Source organism: Pleuronectes platessa, chromosome 21 (genome assembly GCF_947347685.1).
Source record: "Pleuronectes platessa chromosome 21, fPlePla1.1, whole genome shotgun sequence".
NCBI lineage: Eukaryota > Metazoa > Chordata > Actinopteri > Pleuronectiformes > Pleuronectidae > Pleuronectes > Pleuronectes platessa.
This window is the reverse complement of record NC_070646.1, coordinates 20,440,761-20,465,596: the sequence shown is the minus strand read 5'-3', so window position 1 is coordinate 20,465,596 and position 24,836 is coordinate 20,440,761. Positions and strand designations below refer to the sequence as shown.

General features: G+C 42.3%; 1 protein-coding gene across 1 annotated transcript in view; it reads right to left on the bottom strand.

Moving 5' to 3' along the window:
* The window catches only part of rab3gap1 (RAB3 GTPase activating protein subunit 1), a 77,793-nt gene that overhangs the window by 5,752 nt on the left and 47,205 nt on the right, over positions 1–24,836 (bottom strand). Inside the window, 5 exon segments of the mRNA XM_053413285.1 lie at positions 24–139; positions 904–1,007; positions 19,318–19,414; positions 19,544–19,771; positions 21,940–22,077. Of these exon segments, the coding sequence (XP_053269260.1) occupies positions 24–139; positions 904–1,007; positions 19,318–19,414; positions 19,544–19,771; positions 21,940–22,077 (683 nt within the window).

The window sequence follows — 24,836 nt, the reverse complement described above, 5'->3', positions numbered from 1 at the left end:
AAATAAAGCAATGTTTCACCTACTTTTCTAGTTCAGCTGTGTCCTCTTCACTCTCACCCTCATTGACGGCAAACTTGGCCTTGAGTGACCGAACTTGTGTGATGACTGCTTCCATGGTCATCAACTGGTTGATGAAATCCTGCAGACAGAAAAAGGTTAGAACAAATTACTATTAACCAGCTATAATAATAGCTCATTATCAAAATGAATAGTCGATACATCAAGTTAGACCCTTATCCTGGCAAATAGTGTATGGAAAATGGTCTCGATGTACATAACACTTCTTGATGGCCAGTCAAAGCGTTTTACAGTTTTACCATTCACCTATTCATTCATACAGTGCATCTATTTGTCACACTTTCTCAATGGCACAGCCAGCAGGGGAAATTTGAGGGCCAGTGTTTTGCCCAAGAACACTTGGGCACGCGGAATGGAAGAGCAGGGAATCAAACTGCCAACCATCTAGTAAGTGAGCCACCTGCACTCTCTCCAGAGCCACAGTGGCCCAACTACAGGTAGGCCCTGTGTCTGTTGGCTGGCGTGTTCAGTCAATAAACACCATATTGTAGAAAGCTTGATCTATAATGACTCTTCGCAGAGCGCAGTGGAATCTCAGTTCAATGATGCCCATGCTCAAGCACACTTAGTTGGGAAATCTTAAATGCCAATGGAGGTGTTTAGATGATTCAGGTGTTAAACTTATATACCATTATATATATTATCAGGGCTTGTATTGTTTTGGACAATATTGGACTAAGGATTTGCCTTTATCCTCCTTCTGGCCTGCCTCTCCCCCACGATGAGGACCCCAACCAACCATCGACAAGAAGGCCATGAGCTGGGAGCGAAGATCCATGAAAAGGTAGTTTATGGCATTAAAGTCCACCCTGACGCGTCACTGACCTCTAACTTCTTGTTGTCATGGATGTGGGGCTGCAGCAGTTTGCTGGCTTGAGATGTAGCTTGCTGAATGCTTTTTTTGACCGATGGAATATCTTCTTCTAACTCTGTTAGAGAGAGAATAAAAAGGAGAGAGGGGATAAGAGTAATAGTAAGAAAGTAATGAATTAAAGCTCGGAAATTATAAAATGAGAACTTTCTTTCAGCTGAAAATGTTATTAAGTTAAACTCTAAATTGAACTGTGACATGAAAATACAAAAGGAGTTGACATTCATCTCATCCTCTTTGGAGAGAAATAAACATTGTTATCTGCTGTATTAATCACCACATTAGAAAACAAAATGAGGGACATGAAATAACATACAGAAACACTTTCATTGTAGTTATATATGCGACCGCACGACATACTAAGCTGTTGACTGTGCTAAAATTGCCTAATAATTTGAGCTTCAATTTTCCTATTGTTGTCATTAAACTCAGTAAACCCAGTATTCCATTAAAAACGTTCAAATGAAATACACCATTTTACATTAAATTTATTTTAGCTGATACTTTTTTCCAAAGCGACTTACAATAAGTGCAATAAACTATGAGGATACAAACCAAGAACAGCAAGAATCATGTAAGTACATTAACTTAACAGAAAGAATAAACTGGTCTTCAATCCCATACTCATCCCATATTGTACTATTAAAAAACATATTACCGCTGCTTTAAAAGCAAAAAGATCACACTCAGCACCAGTGTTGTGCATGAACGCGTTCATATTTTTCGTGAACACTGAACTGAACGAATCAGTTTTCATATGAATCCAGTGAGAGTTTAGGCCACTTACGTTCACTTTTTAAATCATCATCACATCATGTCAGAACACAAACACACATTTGTGTGTGCTCACGCACGCACGCGCGCACTCACACACACACACTTTCTGTGTCTTACGCCACTCTGATAAACTTATAAACAGTCATTTATAACTGTTGCGTACACACTGCAGTGAACGTCACTGTGCCATCAGGCGCACAGGGCACACTTTAGACAATAATATTCCAGAGTGGAGGTTAGGATTACGGTTGCAAAATTCCAGGAATATTCCAGAATGGAAACTTTCCATGGGAATTAACGGGAATATACAGGACATTTTGTGGGTAATTTATACTAACTGTATTTACCTTGTCATATACAGACATAAATATAAACATTTGTTTTGTCATAGGCTGATTTGAGCCCTTAGGAAACTTTTGGCACTTGACTATATGCTTCTGGATCTGTGTGATTCTTAACATAGGTCTTTGCATCGTATTTGCAAATGTACACAGCCTTTCCTTCTACATTTGCTGGGGTGAAATGTCTCCACACATGAGGTAGTGCACGTGGAATTGTTCTGTAGAATAAGATGAGAAAAAAGCTTGTAAAAAAACACTAATGCAATGCCAGAGATATAAAATGTGGCCAAACAATTGGAATCGTCTTTAAAAATATTTTACAATTGATGGATAAATGAATAGAAAGAGGCTAGATCAGGGGTGTCCAAACTTTTTATCCTGAGGGACACATACAGAAAAAAATGTGAAGGTCTGGGCCACTCACGCCGCCACGCCCCCCCCCTGCCCTGGAGCGGACTGTTGACAGTGCGCCTCAATCGCACTAGGTGGCGCCACCTAGTGTCAAAACTGAGTAGTACAATACAGTGGGCCATGGTCCATTACATTACAATTAATTTAGCTGATGCTTTTATCCAAAGCGATTTGCAATCAGTGCATTCAAGGGAAGGGGAGAGTGGGGTAATGTGAGACACCCCCTGTATCTAGGCAACAGAACACATTTGTGGTCATGTGATCATTATGTTTTCAAGCCCCTCCCATTCCACCCTTGCCATGAAGGAGAAGTTGGTGCTGATGCTGTGGTTAGAATGTTTTTCACAAAAATGTGGTTTTTGCATGTAAAAGTAAATTTTCTTGCATCAACTGTTTTGTCAAAACAAATTGATTCAGGTAGAAAAACGTATATCATACATGTTGGTGAACTTCCAACATATAAAACCATGTGATTGATGCTAGATGAAGATTAGCCTGAATTGCTAAGATATGTTGTTCTTTCTAAAATGTTGGCTGTGGGGTAAAGTGAGACATGTAGCACAAGTTAAGTTTAGTCTTAACCATATTTTAGTGTAATATTGTTTTATTTTTAATGCCTTAAACATTGTAGAAAAGCCATCATGCAAAGAAACTACACCAGGAAGAAAACCTGGGGCCAAACACCCCTCGCAGAGATGGAGAGTGCAGCCGCTGAGGTCATGCAAGGAAAGAAGTCCTTAAGAAAAGCTGGAAGGGATAGAAATATTGATAAGACAACCCTCAAAAGATTCAGAAAGAAAAAAGAGAAAGGGGAAGTAAAATCAGTAGCCTGGGGTGCAGTAGCTGAGGTAAAGAGAATATTCACAGATGAGATGGAGGAGGAGCTTGCCAAACACTTGAAACAACCAGCTGACCAGTTCCATGGCCTTGCTCCAGTTAAGAGCCGTGAACTGGCATTTGAATATGCAGAGAAAAACAATATCCTTGTCCCTGCCAATTGTACAGAGAAACAATGTGCAGGCAAGCTAGGGTGTGCAAGAGATCACATGAATCATAATAATTATAAATGTGCTTAATTGACCTATTACAACATGTGTTGTTATGGTAGTTTTAAAGTGAAAAAGGTAAGTGGATCACTTTACCCCCTTGATTTATCTGGTCTGTCTCACTTTACCCCTAAGCTTGGGTAAAGTGAGACACAAGACCACTTTTTTTACAAACAATCATATTTTCACTGCCCTTTGTCCTGAAGACATTCTGATCATGTCCATTGCTAGGAAACTTCCTGAATTAATAGGAAATGTGTTAATTTTACTGATATATGATTTTAGCTCGCCTAGAGGGGAGCAGATTTAAAAAATGTCTCACATTACCCCACTCTCCCCTACTCGAGGGTACAAACCCAGAACAACAAGAATCAAGAAAGTACAATTTCTTCAAAAATAGAGCAAAACTACATAGTGCTATAAGTAACTGCCATTTCAGTGCTACTAAATTGTTAGTTAAAAAAAAAAAAAAATTATTAATTTTAATTTTTAAAAACTTTTTTTTTTTTTTTTTTTTTAATTAATTTTTTTTGAGGCGGGCCAATTTAAAATGGCCCGCGGGCCGTAGTTTGGACACCCCTGGGCTAGATGGACAGATGAACAATCCTCAATCAGCATGTTTATATATTTCCCCCAGTAATATCATCGAAAGTTACCTGACTAGTCCTGGAAACTACAGCAGGCCTCAATAGCCCTGCTGTAATGTGCAGGATGCTGGGAATTATCTGCACAAGTGAGAAATGCACAGTGCAGGGTTGAAATTCAACGTGCAGCTTGTGCTGTATACCATACATCTTTAAAATATAGTTTTGAATGATGTTTTGATTGCTCAGCATTTAATTTGCGTATATATATATATTTTTTTAATTCCCCAAATTCCTGAGCTGAATATTCCCATGGAAAGTTTCCGGAAAGTTTCCGGAAATTTACCGAAAATGTTCCGCACCTTTGCAACCCTAGTTAGGATCCACTTATGTTAGGTAAATCAGTCCGGTTGCTCTAAATAAATAAACACTGACGTGACACTGGTGCATAATGCTGTGTGATTGATGCACGCGAATGGAAGGATGAGGAGGAAGCGAGGGTTCAGCGATCACAATGAGTTTTTGTCACATGATGATGACTGATCAGCTGATATGGTTTCTGTAGATCTGTGATATTCGATCTTTGTGCTAAACTGAGTCCAGTATTACACAGAAAGACCGACAGAACCGAACCATCCCAGTACAAACAAAAGTTAATTTTATAGATTGGGGATATCACAGTTGTCACTGACTTTAATAATCCTTCAGTTTTGAATGATTAAAGCAGGAGATTCTGTTATATCCATTTATGGTTGAATGTTGGCGTGTAGAGGACGTAATATGAGGAAGATCCAAGAGCGAACATTCCCAGGTGGACTATGATTTATAAAGTGAACATTGTGTTCGCAATTCCTTGCTTTTGTGTGCACGTACAGTGAAAGAGCCACTATGCAGCAAGTGTGTATGTATAGTTAAATATTTATGTTGTTTTGATATTTTCTTATATTGTCCAGGTTTTGTAGTTTAAGTTTTGTACATTTGAATTATATTTTGTGTATTGTGTTTTCTATATACAAGTATATTCTGTTTTGAGCGCTGTTTGTGTCTTTTTTGCAACAGTTTGAAGAGGCCGTAAGGCGGTTCTTCATCTAGGTGCGTGGTGGAGCCAGCGCGGGTGGTTAGTGACGCGCATGAAGAGTGGTGAGTGAGGAGTCTGTAGGAGTAGACTCAAACAAGTTTTGACCGTGAAATATACGTGAAATATACCTGAAATATATGTGACATTTGTGTGGACTGTGTGGAAAAATGTGAATGATATTTACGTGACGATGATGGGAAAGTGGTTGTTGACGTCAGTGATAATAGATAAAGTGACATAGTGACCAGCATGGAATTAAGGCACGCCAATCTTCGATAATGGATCATTTGAACGGTGCTTTTGAACTGTGCTGGAAAGGAGAAAAAAAATCCATCACTTCAAGTGTAATCAGCCTCCTGGATTCGTTTAACGTTGGGTTACAACGGGACGGGGTCTGATGTTTGGACACGAGTCAGCTGTGAGAAATTACTCCTCAGACACAAGCAAGTGGCCATCGTATTGGAACTTAGTGAAACGGCCACTACATCAAGTCAAAACTTGCGAGCGCAGCGGACTGCGCAGCTACCGTGACGTGAAGGGATCTGACTATTACCTGGGCGCACGGTCAAACGCCAGTGTGATTGGAAAAGGACCTGCCGCAGGAATTACGCAGGAAATTGGATTATTGAGCACGGACAGCAACTTTTGCATTTCAGTGAGGCTGCAGGACTCTAAGAACAGGCTGCTGACAAAGTCAAGGTGAGACGTTACATCAGCAATACGTCATGGCGGATGAAAATTATGATTATGACGCACTTAGGGATCCACGGCCACAAGAGAGCAGTCAAGCCCACGGAAAAGTCAATGGAGGAGATGATCCATCATCACATCAATGCCAGAAGAGGAAAGTTAAGAATGTTAACAACAAAGTCAAACGAACTGGACTTACAACTTGGAAGTTAAGTCAAGGCTGAAAGTTCTTAAAGCAATTTATGAGGACTTCAAAGAATGCAACAGCACGGTTCTGCTCTATCTTCATCAGGATGAAATAAATAAGGACCAAGAAGAATGGTTCTATCCTAAGGAAGATAGGGTGAAGGAATTCATTCAGAAGACTGGAATGTGGATTAATGATGCTGAGTTGAAAAAAGAAAAGTCTCAAGCAATTAGTGATGGGAAGTTCGAATCTTTTTACCATGTCGGTTCTTTGAATCTCGTTCAGTAAAATGAACGAATCTCTTTTTGAGTCATTCGTTCGTTTCAGGGGGGGGTGCAAACGATCCAAAGACTCGTACCCGGCAGATGAACGAATCGTTCAACTTCCGACCGTGTTTTTGGATCAATGATCGGGTTCATCTGCCCACAGAGTCTTCGGCCGACGTGTCGGCCACACAGGGCGAGCTCATCTCGCCGGTGACCACGGTGCGGGCGGCGCACGGGAAAATCGCCCGGCACCTCCATACCGCTGCACGTCCACCCGGACATGAACGGGAATCTATGGAGCTGCTGATTCGCACGCTGCCAGCACATCCAGCTGGCCCGCCGCATCCGCGGACACAGAGCTTAAACTGCTGCTGATCCACTGACTATAACAACGCCGCATTCAAATAAAAATGTGGGAAAGAATATTGTACAGTATCTAATATTGTGTTGGTCATATTTAAATCATTCATTATTTTTTTGGGGGGGGGGAAGAGAGGATAAAATAAAAGAATCGCATATTAAATCTTAATCGTTCAGCCCTATTCACAAGTCATAATGACTGGTTTTGTTATTTTCACTTTACATTTACACTTACAGTTTAGTGCAGTGTAATTATTTCCCGTGATAATTAAATGCCAGTGTGACAATAAATGATCCAAAGACTCGTACCCGGCAGATGAACGAATCGTTCACCTCCCGACCGTGTCTTCAGATCAGTGTTTCGTTCTTCTGCCAACAGAGTCTTCGGATCAGTGATTCGTTCATCTGCCGGATACGAGTCTTTGGATCCTTTTTCACGTGACCTGCATCAGCCTATGCAACAGTCCCGATGCGCGGCCATGAGAAAATGAACAAATCTCTCTTTGAGAGGACTGGTTACTCCCGAGTCCTTGTAAGGATTCGTTCAAAACGAACGAATCGTTCACGACCGACACATCACTACAAGCAATTGATGATGATGTAACTCATAGGGAAAGTGTGTCTATGGTGTCCCAATCTATTGGGTCAAAGTCTGGCAGTGAAGTAGTAGAGCATCTTCTGCACGCTTAAGAGAAGTAGCCAAGCGAGCAGCTCTGGAAGCCAAGGCAGCTGTATTCAAAGAAAGGCAAGCTTTAGCATTAAAGGAAGTACAATTAAATACGGAGAAGGAGGAACTGGAACTTAAAACCCCTTTGGCAGTGTCTAATGCTAAAATCAAGATATATGAAGAGTATGATTCCCCTGTTAAAGGTGATGATATGAACGAATACATAGATGCTGCAAACCCGTCACACACTCAATTAAATGAGGAGATTGCCCAGCCAGAAGCAGGACACCTTCGAACACACAACCCCCTCAAGTATGAAAAGCCTCCTGAGAGGATGTTTACTGCTGGTGGAGCCAGATATAAAGAACGCAGAGATGAAGAATCAGCTGCAACATCCCATGAGGTTCCTCTGCATCAAATTTACACAACAAAGGATATCTTCATTGTCATTAAGCAGCAGGCTGACATCACAGAGTTGCTTGTGAAAAATCAGAACTTAGCACGTCTGCCACAATGAGACATTCCTGTTTTCTGTGGTGACCCTCTTGATTTTAGATCTTTCCTCAAGGCTTTCGAGCAGACTGGGGATTCCAGAACACACAATAACGCTGATAAACTGTACTTCTTGGAGCAGTACACACGAGGTGATCCACAGGACCTTGTGAAAAGTTGCCAGTGTAGCATGTATTAAAAGTATCATTTAATTCCGCCAGAAATCCTTCTGTTTTTGTTAATTAATGATTTGGTACTGTGTTTCACATGTGTTTGGCGCCCTCTGTTGGTCGCGAGTGGCTATTGTATTTATCCTCCCGGTTTTCACCAGAATGTTCTAGATCTGGCTGAGACGGTACGTATTGATTACAGCGCGACACTAATGTGTAAAGTTTGTAATTTAAGTAATCTGTAAGTTGTTTAAAATGTGTCATGTGTTTCGAACGATCATATTAGTCGAGTTGCTTCATTCTTTTATGGTTTATTTTCATTTTTGAGTTAGTTCAGAGTGTTACAGCAAGCTAGCAAACATGTATTAAGTTTGCTAGCTTGCTTGTGTAAGTGCGTAGGTGTCCGTCATTTTGTGTCCTGAAGAATGCCTTCTGAACTGTGTATTTTTTTTTGATTAGGCATGTCACCAAATGATGAACGTTTTCTGTACCTCTGAACAGGTATGTTTTGTTACATAAGACTCATGTTGATTTTTGTAAATAGAAGATTTGATTATTTTCATGATGTGTTTGATTGAATGTGAGACATTCAAAGGTAATGTAAATTATAGTTTTGTTATTTATTTTTATGAATACTTTGAGTATATTGGAACTTATTATTTCTCATATAGGTCTTTTTGTTTTTATTAGACTTGAGAATGTTCTAGATCTGGCTGAGACGGCATGTCACCAAATGATGAACGTTTTCTGTACCTCTGAACAGAACAGTGAAATAAAAGTCCTGTGAAAAGAAAAAGAACAAGTCCCGGTCATCAATTATAAGACACAATGCAGAGTTTAACACACCAAGAGGAGACCGGTCACACCAGCATATGCCAGCACATCGCAGGTACCATGAAGCCATGCAAATGCTGGTTGGTCGCTATGGCAACTCACTGAAAATTACCACAGCCTTGATGGAAAAAGTGTTTAACTGGCCGCAGATAAAATCGGAGGACGGTTTGGCACTTAACAATTTCTCTCTCTTTCTCTTGGGCTGTCGTAATGCGTTAGAAGATGTGGACTACCTGGATGAGTTGGATAACCCTACGAACATGAGAGTTATTGTCTCCAAGCTACCCTACAAAATGAAAGAGCGATGGCGGGGACTGGCATTTGAGATCCAGGAAAAAAGTCAGAGGAGAATAAGATTTAAAGATCTAGTCGCCTTTGTTGACAGGCAAGCAAGAATCATCATAGCCCTGCTGCTGAAAAGAAGGAAAAGAAAGTTTCAATGATGGAGAGAAATTTCCGGAAAGAAAGAATAAAAGGAAGCAGCTTTGCTACAAATGTGGCCACAGCCAAAGAGAAGGATGATGAAAGTTCAAAGACAAGGAGTTTCACTACATCAAACACTGTAGCCTTCACTAAGCCATGCTTGTTCTGACAAGGGGATTACACACTAGAGGAGTGTTGTAGTATTGCAGTTAAACCACATAAGGACAAGCTGGATTTCATATGGAAGGCTGGACTTTGCTTTGGATGCCTAGTTAAAGGGCATACAAGTAAAGAATGTAAAAAGAAAATGTCATGCCAAACATGTTCAGGAAAGCATGCCAGCATGTTACACATATACAGAGACGAGAACGCCTACAACCAGTCAGGTGTAAAAAGACAAGACGATGCTTCGTCAGATCAAGCTGTTGTTTCCAGCGCATTGGTGAGCCTAACCCAGAAGAAAAAGCCCTGTGTTGGGGCCGGAGAAAAGTGTGTTCTTGCCATACTGCCAGTTTACGTAAAGGCAAAGAAAGGAAATAAAGTTGTTGCAACGTATGCGTTTATTGACCCTGGGAGCTCAGCAACCTTTTGCAAAGATTCTTTAGCAATGCAGCTCAATCTTCATGGAAAAGGAACTGAGCTGATCTTAACAACAATGGGCTCAACTAAGGAAGTGAGAAGCTGCCTTCTCACTTCCTCAAGTATGTGGACTTGAGGAAACTAGCTTCATCAACTTGCCAAAGGTTTTTACTCAAAGGAGCCTTCCGGTAAAAAAGGAACACATTCCCATGCAGGAGGACATACAAGCATGGCCATATCTCCATGACGTGAGGCTGCCGCATATTGATGCTGAAATAGGGCTCCTCATTGGAAATTGTGTGCATGAAGCTTTCGAGCCATGGAGGGTTATCCACAGTCAAACCAATGGGCCATATGCTGTGAAGACAATTCTTGGTTGGACAGTTAATGGTCCGCTCCGAGAACACAGGGACAGTGCTTTGGACGGTGATGAACAGCAGCATTTCACAATTAACCGCATCTCAGTGGAGACAGTCAAAAAACTGCTCATACAGCAATACACAGGGTTCATACACATTTTGACCAGTGGATTTCCATGACTTTTCAATGACTTTTCCATGACTTTAAACCAAATTTCCATGACCTAACATTTTGTGAAATCTCTGTGTATTCGCGAAAAAGTGACAATGTAGTATTCAAACTAACAATGAGAATTCCAAGGCATACAGTATACGTTAAATTACACAAACCCAAGTATGCCTGCTTATATTTTAGCGTATTTCTTTAAAAGCATATGAATTATGTAAAACTCAGCGTAAATGAACTAGGGATGGGCATTCAATTAAATGGTCTTAATTGATCGTTGGGAGAATTAACGATCGATTTTCGATTAATCATTAATATTTTCATATTAATATTCACTATTTATAGGCTATATTAAAATGCAGTGAAAATAGAAAAAACAAAGCGTGTTTCCTCATTGAGATCTTTATTCGAAGATGAACAACTCTTGTGGCAGTTAAACGGGATCTGTTCACTGGTAACACTTGAAAATATGCGCTGCTGTACTCTAAACTAAGCCCCGTTTGGAGCTAGCTGAATTTGACTGTTATCACCCTCTCAGTCAAGTTATTGTCACGCCCTAACTCCCGGAACCCCTGACACAGACCCGGGTCTGTCCGGGTTCCCCTCCAGGTGGACTGACGGTCCGTGTGCGGACATAAAGCTGAGCAGCGCAGGTAAGCTCCGGGCTGCTTTCTCCAAATGCTAACATCTTCGCTGTGCTGCGTTCAAGGCAACTCGGATATTCCGACGTCCTGCCACATAGCGAACGTGCAATAGTTTTTCTCCATGAAAAAATAATGTCATCGACGAAACTCATCGTCTATTAATTATATCCATCCCTAAAATAGACATGAAAATATTAATATAACAAAATTCCATGACTTTTCCAAAACTTTTGGGAGATTATTTTTTTCCATGACTTTTCCAGGCCTGGAAAAACACATTTTAAAATTCCATGACTTTTCCAGGTTTTCCATGACCGTACGAACCCTGAATACAGCGCTGATTTTCCAGAGCATTGCAATAATGACGAGGTGGAAATGTCACAAGAGGACAAGCAGTTTATTTCCTCTGTGTCTAACTCAGTTAACCATGCAAACGGACATTATTACATTAATTTACCAACAAAGAAACCTCTGATTATTATGCCAAACAACCGAAGTGCTGCAGTGCAGCGAATGCTGAACCTCCAGAAGAAGCTCATCAAGAACCACAAATTTCACCAGGAATACAAAGACTGTATGAATGACTTGTTAAAAAAGGGGTATGCAGTTGAGTTTCCAGAAACAATGCTGAACCTACAGAACGGGAAGGTTTGGTACATCCCACACCATGGGGTTTACCACCCACAAAAGAAAAAGCTCTGTGTGGTTTTTGACTGCGCTGCAAGTTATCAGGGCACTTCGCTGAACAAAGAGCTGCTTCAAGGACCAGATCTCACAAACACTCTCCTTGGAGTGTTAACAATATTCAGACAGGAGCATGTTGCGCTAATGGCGGATGTTGAAGCCATGTACCACCAAGTAAGTGTTCCAGAAGAGGACACAGACCTCCTGCGTTTCTTGTGGTGGCCACAAGGAAATCTGACACAGGAAGTTAAAGAGTACAAAATGGTTGTACACCTCTTTGGTGCCACCTCATCCGCTAGCTGTTCCAACTATGCTTTAAGGAAAACAGCAGAAGAAAACAGACCAAAAGCATGACCTGAGGCTATGGACACAGTTCTCAGGAACTTTTATGTGGATGACTGTCTAAAGTCAGTCAGCAGTGATTCTGATGCTATTTCCCTAGGTAGTGACCTCATGACCCTGTGTGCTGCTGGAGGCTTCCACCTGACAAAATGGACAAGCAATAGCCGAGCTTTCTTAGCGGCTATTCCCGAAAATGAGAGGGCAAAAGAAGTTAAGGACTTGGACCTGTCTACGGATGCTCTTCCTGTTGAAAGAGCACTAGGCGTGCTCTGGTGTATTGAGTCAGACTGCTTCAAGTTTCGGGTCAATGTCAGCCAGAGACCAGTCACAAGAAGAGGAGTTTTATCGTTTGTAAGCTCCATATACGACCCACTGGGATTCCTTGCTCCAGTTGTTCTACCGGCTAAAATCCTATTGCAACAGCTCTGCAAGGAAAAACTCACTTGGGATGAGAGGATTCCTGACAAGATTGCCCAATACTGGAAGAATTGGGTGAACAACCTGCCTCAGCTTTCAAACTTCAAAGTAGGGAGATGCATTAGGCCTGAGAACTTTGGACCTATTGTGAATGCCCAGCTACATCACTTTTCGGATGCAAGTGAAAATGGATATGGGACAGTGTCATTTTTTAAGCTGACAAACAATGCAGGCCATGTGCATTGTGCCTTCATGATGGGAAAGGCACGGGTGGCCCCACTGAAGCAAATGACCATCCCACGCATGGAGCTATCAGCTGCTGTGGTGGCTGTCAGCATGGACACAATGTTAAGAAAGGAGCTCCAGCTGGATTTACAAGACTCCATGTTCTGGACTGACAGCACCACTGTATTGAAGTACATTGGAAATTAAGCATTACGTCTCAAAACCTTTGTAGCAAACAGAGTTGCAGTTATCAAAGAAGCAACAAAAAAGGAACAATGGTGTTACATTAACACAACAGAAAATCCAGCCGACTGTGCATCTGGTGGACTCACTGCAGAGCAGTTCATGGCTAAACAGAGCTGGATTGAAGGAACATCAATCTTGAAAGAAGTGAACAATCAATATTTAGGAAAGCAGGAAGATGTGGTGCTCTCTGAGGATGATGATGAGGTGAGGAAAGCTGTCATTGTACACTGTACAGCTGTCGTGGAGAGTACTGGCTTGGATAAGTTAATGAACTATTACTCTGACTGGCATCGTCTTAACAGAGCAGTAGCTTGGATGCTACGAATGAAAGAGGGTTTACTGCTTTCAAGTAAAGGACAGCAAGATTTGAGAACTGCCTTGCATAAAGGACCTCTTGGCGGGGAGTGTCTGAACAAGGCCGAGATGGATATAATCCGATATTGTCAGCGTTGCAGGTTCCAGGCAGAAATCTCCGCACTGAAAAAAGGAAAACAGATTCTGAAAGGAAACAGTCCCTTATGCAAGTTAGATCCAATGTTGGACAGCGGCATCCTAAGGGTAGGAGGTCGCTTGAGCAAATCTGCAATGCCTGAGGAATCAAAGCATCCCATAATTATGCAGAAGGACATGCATCCCACAACCCTGCTTCTGCGGCACATCCATGAAAAGGTTGGTCATTTAGGGAGAAACTATACTATCTCTCGTCTACGCCAAAAGTTCTGGGTCCCAGCAGCTAACACAGTAGTGAGGAAACTTCTGTCCAGGTGTGTTACATGCAGAAAAATCCAAGCAAAAGTTCATGGACAAAAAATGGCAGACCTGCCTTCAGATAGATTACTACCAGACAAGCCACCTTTCACCCATGTAGGTGTGGACTACTTCGGCCCCATAGAGGTCAAAAGAGGTCGAAGTATCGTTAAAAGGTATGGCGTACTGTTTACCTGCTTGACAACCCGAGCTGTTCACCTGGTGGTCTCTCACACGCTTGACACAAACTCATGCGTAAATGCCCTCCGATGGTTCTTGTGTAGAAGAGGTCAAGCTTCCGTTATGTCAGACAATGGCACCAACCTAGTCGCTGCTGAGAAAGAGCTACGAGTAGCTATGCAGCAATGGAACCAAGCCAATATCCAAGATGCTCTTGCTCAGAAGGGAGTCAAGTGGATTTTCAGCCCACCTGCTGGACCCCATTTTGGAGGAGTATGGGAGAGACAGGTGAAATCAGTGAAAAAGGTTCTCAAGTCTGTGCTTCGAGAGCAAACAATAGATGACGAGTGTCTTCAGACTTTATTATGTGAAGTTGAGGTAACACTTAATGACAGACCACTAACACCTGCTGTTGTTAAAGAAGAAGCCCTTTCCTCCAGCAGGCCTGTTTCACAAAGATGACTGCTACTCATGCCGCAGATGGAAGCAAACTCAGTATCTTGCAGACCTGTTTTGGAGAAGGTGGGTGCGTGAATATCTACCCAGCCTACAAGAACGTCAAAAGTGGAATACTGTCAAGAAAAATATGGAACCAGGACAAATTGTGATGATCCTGGATGACAATGCCCCCCGGAGCTCCTGGCTTCTGGGTAGAGTCGTACAAACCATCTCATCTCATCTCATCTCATTTTCGTCCGCTTATCCGGGGTCGGGTCGCGGGGGGAGCAGCTCAAGCAGGGGGCCCCAGACTTCCCTTTCCCGGGCCACATTGACCAACTCTGACGGGGGGATCCCGAGGTGTTCCCAGGCCAGTGTTGAGATATAATCTCTCCACCTAGTCCTGGATCTTCCCCGAGGTCTCCTCCCCACTGGACGTGCCTGAAACACCTCCCAAGGAAGGCGCCCAGTGGGCATCCTTACCAGATGCCCGAACCACCTCAGCTGACTCCTTTCTAAGTAAAGGAGCAGCGGCTCTAATCCGAGTTCCTCACGGATGGCTGAGCTTCTCACCCTATCCCTAAGGGAGACGCCAGCCACCCTTCGTACAAACCATATCAGACGATAAGGGACTCGTTCGACAAATACTAGTCAAAACCAAGTTCAGGACCTTGGAGAGGCCTGTGGATAAACTCTGCCTCATATGTGACGTGGATACTGGAGTAACTGCAGTCGTGTGCAGGGCCAGAGTGTAAGCGTATTGCTACTCGGGAACTGAAAGGAGAAAGTGACTGTTGAACATTTGAAGCTCCATTACTGGGTGAAGACGGATTACCTCCTCTCATGTGTGTACAAAGTGTAAAAAAAAAAAAGTGTCATTTGTATGTTGATTTTGGTGTAACTAGGCTCTTGTGACTATGTTGCACGTAAATAATTATAAAGTTATCCTGCCTTATAATTAGGGGCCGGAATTGTAAGAGCCACTATGCAGCAAGTGTGTGTGTATAGTTAAATATTTATGTTGTTTTGATATTTTCTTATATTGTCCAGGTTTTGTAGTTTAAGTTTTGTACAGTTGAATTATATTTTGTATATTGTGTTTTCTATATTCAAGAATATTCTGTTTTGAGCGCTGTTTGCGTCTTTTTTGCAACAGTTTGAAGAGGCCTTAAGGCGGTTCTTCATATAGGTGCGTGGTGGAGCCAGCGCGGGTGGTTAGTGACGCGCATGAAGAGTGGTGAGTGAGGAGTCTGTAGGAGTAGACTCAAACATGTTTTGACCGTGAAATATACGTGAAATATACGTGACATTTGTGTGGACTGTGCGGAAAAATGTGAATGACATATACGTGAAGATGATGGGAAAGTGATTGTTGACGTCAGTGATAATAGATGAAGTGACATTGTGATCAGCATGGAATTAAGGCACGCCAATCTTCGATAATGGATCATTTGAACGGTGTTTCTGAACTGTGCTGGAAAGGAAAATAAAATCCATCACTTCAAGTGTAATCAGCCTCCTGGATTCGTTTAACGTTGGGTCTGATGTTTGGACACGAGTCAGCTGTGAGAAATTACTCCTCAGACACAAGCAAGTGGCCATCATATTGGAACTTAGTGGAACGGCCGCTACATACAGTTTTAGTATGAATCCCACGAACTGATTTATTAATGAGACCCCTGATCAGTACATTATCTAACTTAATGTTTGTTTGGTTCCCTCCAGAGTTTATGAGGCTGCATTTAAACATCATGATAAATTACTCATCAACATGGCTGAATTGAACACCACACTGTTTTCCATGGAGGAGAGGATGACTGCATTGGAAAGTAAAGCTGCGTGCCCAGTCTGGAGGAATTGAAGCGGTAAAGACGGGCAAACAATCACAAAATTACGGTAAGAGCTAAACTAAAGAGAGAACTCGTAGAACTGAATAGTGTAAACAACTGTGGGATTAGCAGGAAAGTTGGTAAAAGAAGAAGGGAGTGATAAGTGCTTGAGCTGAACTAGTGTACGTTTAGATATGTACGAACAGCTTAAACTTCAGAGTTTCTTCTTAAGTTTTTTCATGAAGTTATTTTTTGTCCTGTTGTATTTTGTAGGAAACTGTCCGTTGTCTTCACACCTCTGAGGTAAATGCCAGGCGCCATGTACCGAAGCAAGGATAAGATTAAAAAAGAGACGGGCTGTGCAGTATGAAATACGTTCTGATCTGATCTATTTCATCATTGTGTTCTCACAGCCTGAGCTACCCTCACATTTGAACCAGTCTCTAGTTGCAAGTCTGGATTTGCAGTGTGGAATATCATGTCATTTTATGTAAGTAACAGTATAGTGATTGTGGTTTTTACTGCGGATCTTCTTACGGGGAATTAGCGAGGCTATTTGCGTTTATTAATAATATACTCATGTTACTCATGTTGTTTTTCGGCTGCCTGTAAGACATACTATGAGCCAGTGTGAAGGAACTTCCAGTACAGCCAACTGGACCTTGCAGCTCTCGCAGCAGCATTGAAAAGTTCACCCCACAGTCTACAGAGAAAGAAGAGGGTTACATTTGTAGGTATTGTGTCCTTGAACTGTGCTGATTGTACTGATTGTGTTTACAGCTGATTGAAGTGGGGCAGAGTGTCCTGGTGGTACATGACGTGGATCCATCCTTCCACAGCAAGGAGCTCACAGACCTGTGTGCAACACTTCAAATAAGACTAAAAGCTACACTGAAGTACACAGCTACTCACCATAGACAGCTTCACATGCATCAGTGAATACATTAATTCTGTGAACAAACCACCTGGGCGGCTGTAGCTGAGGGGTACAGTGGTCGTCCTCCAACCTAAAGGTTGGCGGTTCGATCCCCAGTCTGACCCATCTGCATGCCGAAGTGTCCTTGGGCAAGATGTTGAACCCTAAATGGCCCCCCATAGAATAGTATATAAATACCATTTACCATTTACCAAGCTGGCCCGTTCGTACGATGCTATCCTAACAACAAGCCCTGGATCACCACTGCGCTAAAATTTCTTCTGAACAATAACAAGAAAGCCTTCAGGTCTGGGCACAGAAAAGAACTGAGGGTCATACAATATGACCTGAGGGGAAAGCTGAGGGAGTGTAAAGACTCCCACAGGAGGAAATTGGAGGCAAGAATCCAGCAGAACAATTTGAGGGATGTGTCGACTTGAATGAGAGAAATAACTGGGTTCAAGGCAAGAGACAGACTGCCAGGAGGCAATGAGAGAAAATTAAAATGAGCTTAATTTGTTCTTCAATAGGTTCAGCGCACAGCCCTCGTCCATCCCCCACAAACCTCCAAGACTTCCACACACCCTCACTGCCCCCCAGCATATCTTCAATCTGAGTCTTCATCAGGAGAAGATACCTCATGTGGAAAACGTCCCGCCTGGTTCCAGTCCCCAAGAAGACGACTCCATCAGGTCTCAATGACTACTGACCAGTTGCCTCGTATCTCATGTGATGAAGAGACTGGTCCTGGCCCCCCTAAGAACAAAGGTGAAATCATCGCTGGAGCCTCTACAGTTCGCATACCAGCCTCATCTGGAGGCGATGATTCAATTATCTACATAATTATCTATCTACTCTCATCTGGATCTGTCTGGTTGCACGGTGAGAATCAAATTCTTTGATTTTTCCAGTGCATTTTTCACCATCTAGCCAGTTCTTATGAGGGAGAAGCTGCAAGCTATGGGGGTGGACAAATCCACCGTCTCCTGGATTACTGACTATCAGACCACAGTTTGCCTGGCTCTGCAGTGTTCTTGCTCTTTACACTGTACACTTCGGACTTCCAGTACAGCTCTGAGACATGCCACTTGCAGAAGTTCTCTGATGACTCTGCAGTGTTTGGGTGTATAAGTTATGGGAGGGAGGGTGAGTACAGTGCGCTGGTTGACGGTTTTGTGGAGTGGGCCGGTAGATATCATCTGCTTCTGAATGTGGCCAAGACCAGGGAGATGCTGATTGACTTCAGGAGGAAGAGGACGGTTTCACCGCCAATGCGTATCCTGGGAGAGGATGTTGTCACAGTGAAGGATTATAAGTACCTGGGTGTCCACGTCGACAAGGACTGAAGTGGAAAACCATCATCAACGTTGTGTACAAGAAAGGGATAAGCAGACTCTATTTCCTGAGGAAGCTGAGATCATTCAACGTGTGCAGCAAGATGTTTGAAATCTTCAATCAGTCTGTTTTGCTGTGGTCTGCTGGGCCCGGGGACACCAAGAGACTTAGAAACTGATTAAGAAGGCTGGCTGCGTCATTTGCTGCAAACCGGACTCTTTTGAAGTTATGGTGAGGAGGAGGGCTTTGAACAAACTGTTATCCATCGTGGACAACCACGAGCACCCTCTCCACCACCTAGTGGACAGACAGCATAGAGCTTTCTCCAACAGACTGGTTCAGTTCCACTGCCGTAAGGAAAGATACAGGAAGTCTTTCCTGCCCACAGCAATAAGAAAATGTATAACTCTCACCTCTTATGGACTATATCCACACAAAAACTATTGGATTAGTTCCTGCAATAACTGTGAAATTACATTTTCCCACATGTTATATTCATGTTAATCTTCTACGCTCTTTGGGAATTTCCCCTGGTCTTGCGGCTTTAACACAATAATTTAAAGAACATCTATATATTTATCTATCTATCTATCTATCTATCTATCTATCCATCTATACAGTGACCAATATTGGTTGAAAGTTGGGTCAAGGGGCAGGTTATGTTTGAAGATGAAGGACCCTTGGAGACTGAGTTTTGGAAGCTCTCCTTTGTCTTCAGAACAAAGAAGACGTGGTCGCAGGCTTTGGCTACACATGTATGCTCAAATATTCTATTATGTCCAGAGTTCAATTCATTCATATACATATGGACTTTACACCTCTTGTCAAATGTTTTTCTTAATGTATTTATAGATTAATAATATTGGGGTAGTATGTTAATGCTAGCAGTGCATTTTTTTTTCTCATTTATTTTCAACCAAATAAATGTGACTTACCCTCCTCCTTCAACTTCAGAATAGCAGCATGGAGTATGCAGGGCAGGAGATGGTGTGTAAGGTCAGCAGGTTTCTGTACAGCCAAATAATGCAGAACCTACAGAGGCAAAATCCAGGCTTAGTTTCCCCCATTTATCTGCATTTTAGATTTTTTACAGAGGTAAATCCACTCAGGGAAACCTTTACTGTATATAATGAAAATCTTTCTAGCTCTACATAAAATTACCTTCTCGCCTTCCTTAGTGTCATCAAAAAGCCTTCTCTGGCGGCGTGCAGGTATAATCCTGGCTGTCTCCCAAGTCTCTGCCCACATGTTGTCTGGGATCTTCATCCTGGCACTAAGATCCCCTTTCACCACTCTGTTACCCTTCTCATCGATTTCCTCCTCCTCTATGTAATCCCTTGGTGAATACCAGCGCACAAAGTCCTCCAGAACACAGCCTGGATTGGCTGCCTGCGGAGACACAGGGACATTTTTTATTTCAGTATATATTCTAGTATGTAAAGTGAATAATGCTGAGGCTGGGTGAGGGATGATACTTGAGCTTGACCTATATAGATTATTGGGTGCCGATACAGGAAATTATATTAGTCAGTTAAATATTCAGGTGCTAACTATGGCCAGAGCACTAACAGCTCTCCTGTAACTGTGTCTTGGATACTTGCTTATTTTGGTTGATCCTTGACAATATCTACCAAAATCCCCATCGATATTATTATTACTATTATTCAAGTGAATTCTTTATGTAGCCTGTAACCTATAGTTTGCAATAAATTTCACGAAAAAATTATTGCAAGTTTTCTGACCAGTCTTGTAATAGATATTTAATTTAATTATAAATTAAGGGGCCTGTACATTAATACAGAAATGTTATATTGTATCCATTTCCGGTTTCCGTTTTGGTTCGGAAAGTATTGAGAGACAGGTGACATTTTATTGAGCATGTATGGTTATGGCACACCTTACAGTGTGATCTCACTGATATCTGCCTGACGACCCCAAATTGGATTGTTAAGAGCCTTGTTGGGGCTAGAGCAAGCTTATTCACCCCCCACAGGCAGTGTGGATGCTGGATATAACCTGATAATATGGGCACAGAAATTAAAAGCTAGCTGTTCCATGGCACACATGTGGCGCTTCTGGGAGGTATATCCATCAGCTACCAGGCTCCTCTCCTGTGGATTCAGCTCCCACACTGGGTTAGGGAGGCAGACACCATCTCTACATGTAAGATTAGACTTAAAACGTTCCTTTTTGATAAGGTCTATAGTAAGGGCCGTAACCGGATCTAGAAGTGGCCAGCCAAAACATCAACTTTGCCCACACAATTGTTCAACTTTATTTTGTGCCATCTGAATCTGCCGATCACGTATATTTCATTTCGAACAGCTGGTAGGAAATAGGGCTGGGTTTAGAAAACATAATTATTTGCAGATTTTGTTAACAGAGCCTGAGAATCCATTTTATTTATTGCTTTGGTAGTGTTTTTTATTTCATTCATTTTATTAGGGCCCGAGCACAGAACGCTGGCAAGACCTATTGAAATTGTAAGGATTATCAGGGCCCGAGCTCCTACGATGGGAGGCCGTATTGTATTTCAAAGGATTTGGTTTTACCTTTTGGGGCTTTTTCAGGGCCTAAACATGCTCAAATCGTTACCAAAGTTTGCAGGGAATTCCAAACCCCAAAAAGTAATTGTAATCTGGAGTAATTTGAAATGGGCATGGCAAAATGGTTCATCAGCGCTATCTAAGAAAAAGCCCGTCAGCTAGCTTTCATCGATCTTCACAAAAATCTTAGCCTAGATGTGTCATGACCAGACAAACAAAAAAAGTCAATCAGTGCAATTTGAAAAAAGCAACAGGAAGCCTGCCATTTTAGATTTTGTTGCCAGTTTGGCATTTTCTACACTTTTACTTTGACGTACATGTTCAGTCTTAATCTGGATAATTTCCTCCCAGATGAACATAGAGGCCAAATTCATAACTAGCTGCATCCAAAAATAGGTTTAGCCTACAGGATTAGTGGTCTGGTGGTTTAAGTGAACAGGGTGGCAGTGGCCACTGATGGAATCAAATTCCTGGCCTGAATTAATGTTTCAGTCCTCCACTGATCCCCCATATTCATGGGCTGGGCCAGCTATCTTGGCTATCGTAGTCAAATTGTAAGGTAATAGCAGCTTAGTAGCTGAGCCTTTGTATCAGTTACATTATTGAAAGTAACCTCCAGTAAAAGTAAATGATACCTTATTGTCAGTAATACATGGGGCAATGTTGTTTATTGTTGATTCCAAAAGAGCAATATCCCAAAAAACATGGCAGTGTTATACCTACAATATTTAATTTGTTACAATGGTGAGGAAGAGGTTGAAGTGCAACTAGCTTCAGCAGTCTGTCTAGTGCACTCACACAAACACCCCATATGACTTACTAGCTGGAATAGTGTTTAGTGGCTCAGTCATGAAGAGAGCAAGGGCTATTCAAAAAGCCAGATTTGTTCAGCACGCACACAGAAAAGACAGCCAGCACATTGTAAGGAGATATTCACAGAATGTGACGAAAAGGGTATTGAATTATAATTTTATACTATTAAAATAATTAAACAGCACAGGCAGTCCTCACCTTAAAGGACTCCATGTCAGAGAGTAGACAGGCACTCTGCATCCGGGCACGGAGGTGGGTACCTTCAGCTGATGTACCCAGTTTGGCCAGTACTTCTGACTGCTCCTCTAACAAATCCTCTGTCATGGGAGCAGGTTCCTGAAAATCAAACACACACAAGCTTCAGCCTGATTCCATTCACTAATGTCATTTCCACATTAATGAGTGATAGTTTTTTGTTGTCTACACCTGTCTACATCCTGTCCGCCATTTTGCCGCTCAAGCTAGAAGCATACTCTCTGCTTTGCTCAGATTGAATTTCCGTGTAAGGTGAAAGGTGCAGGGATTCTTACAATTCAACGGTGAGCAGTACGACAGCCGTAGCTGCTGATTAAGTTGAGAATTATAGTAGATCACGGAGCGAAAAAAAGTCTGCTAGCCGCTAAGCTAACGGCTATAATGAAAAATGCCACTGTCATTAGCTAATAGCGTTTGTAGGATATAGTGCCGCGCACTAACACTGTTTTGGGTTCTAAACAGTCGCGGAGTTTTACACGGGGTGTTCAGTGTGATGCGTCTGGGAACTCACGTTAGGCTGCTTGTAAATTGAGCTCGAGCATGCAATAAACAAGGATTAATAGAAGCCATCTCATTATCTTCGTTCCGGTTTCCATTGGACATAAACTATTACATGGTGTCAGAAGTGGTCCAATTCGTCATTTTGCCTGAGGAATATACACAGAGGAAGCTACAGCTAACTTGTACCGAGTACAGAGACTAGCGGTGATGGAAAAGCTAACAGCTAACTGAAAATGGAACAGTTTAAGCTACCGTCGCCGTTGGTGTTAACCAGCAACTTGGGAGATAATTGGAGACGATGGGAACAGTCGCTTCCAAATATATATGGCCGCGAGTGGTGTAGAAGGAAAGGACGAGAAGATCCAGGTAGCAATTCTACTGCAAGCACTGGGTGAAGAGGCACTGGAAGTCTACGGCGCGCTTGAAAAATATCTTGACGACGAGGATATTGAAACAGTGAGTAGAATTCTGGCAGCCTTCAAAGCATACTGTTTACCGAAGAAAAATACAGTGTTTGAATAATACCGGTCTTGGGCGCATCCTATAGCCGAGGACATAACAATTGAAAAGCATGTAACTGAACTGAAGAAGAAAAGTAAAGGCTGCAGAAACCGCGATGGCTCAGATACAGGCTGTGGGTGCATCCAGAAATGAGACAGTGGTGCACGTGCTACATGAACGTAAAGCATGGGACAAGCAAACACTGAATAAAATGAAACACAGACTATTTATTGGCACAGTGAGACTTGACCAACTACAATCCAGAAGAGACAAGTCCTGGTTTTCAAGTGTAAAAGTTGACAACATGCCTGTCCAGTTTAAACTGGATACAGGAGCAGAGGCAAATGTCCTGCCTTAAGGTATTCAACTCCATGACGAGGAAGACTAGACGGGAGAAGAGTGGAAAGTTTTCTTTGAAACCCATGAAAACAGTGCTGATAGCGTATGGAGGGACGAGGATGGAGCCTGAAGGGACGCTCACGCTCACATGTTTGATGTCAAAGGCCCAGGCAGACCTCACATTTTATGTGTCAAGGCACTCCACCGTACTAGGCAGGGAGGCTTGTGAAGAGTTCAGCCTGATCAAAAGAGTGGACATTGACACATTGGCAGTGAAAAATCCAGCGACAAAGGAAGAACCGATAGCCCAACACCCATCAGTCTTCAATGGACTCTGTAAGTTTGATGTAAAATATCACATTCACACACACCCCAACGTCGCACCAGTCATACATGGATGTAGGAAAATACCACTTGCAATTATGGATGGACTGAAAGTCACACTTGATAGCCTGCTGCAAGCTGATGTGATTGCAAAAGTGACTGAGCCCACATCATGGGTAAACAGCCTGGTAGTCACTGAAAAGAAAGACAAGAGCAAGCTACGGCTCTGTCCGGATCCCAGTGACTTAAATAAAGCGATCTAGAGACAGCATTAATCCATTCCCACGACTGATGATGTGCTGAGCAAACTGGCTGGGAAGAAAATATTTTCTGTGCTTGATGAGAAAGATGGTTACTGGCAGGTGAAGCTTGACAAGGCATCATCGCGGCTGTGCACTTTCAACACCCCATGGGGGAGATACAGTTGCAATCATAAATATTAAACCCCCCAAAGATTTTAAAGACTTATCAATTAAGGTTGACAGATTCTGCTTCGGATGACTTCTTTATGAGTTGAGTGATACAGAAAATCAACACGGAAAATGCATGATGTAGTATTTGTGTGTAGCAGTATATTTTGTTAAGATAGCCATGTCAAAATTATTCAACCCCTATATAATATTGTTGTTTTTAAAGCTGTATGACAGTTTTTTTGTCCTAAAGTTGAGTTGAAACATTATTAAGCCTTGGGAACTCTATACTGATCCTTCATTTGCTTCAGCTGTGATGCATATATAAACCCTACCCGTGCAGGTATTCAAGGTGAGTTGCAATCATGGGAAAGACAAAGGAGCTTCCACAAAAGCTGAGAGAGGAGATTATTTCGTCACACCTGAAAGGCCTTGGGTAGAAGAAGATTTCCCCCAAAAAATGATATTCCAAGAGACACAATTGGGAACATTATAAGGAAGTTTAAAACTGATGGAGCAGCTTCAAACCTGCCTGGCCGTGGAAGAAAGCCCAACATTTCATCAAGGACCCTCAGCAACTTAGTCAGAAAAACTTCTTCTTCTAAACCCCTGTGTGACTGCAAGACACCTACAGGATGACCTGATGAAGGCTGGTACAAGTGCGTCAGTGATAACTATAAGACGTGCACTGAATAAAAAAGGACTTCATGGCCGGCTTCAAGAAACACTCAGCTCTTGACCACAAGGAACATCAAAAGTCGACTA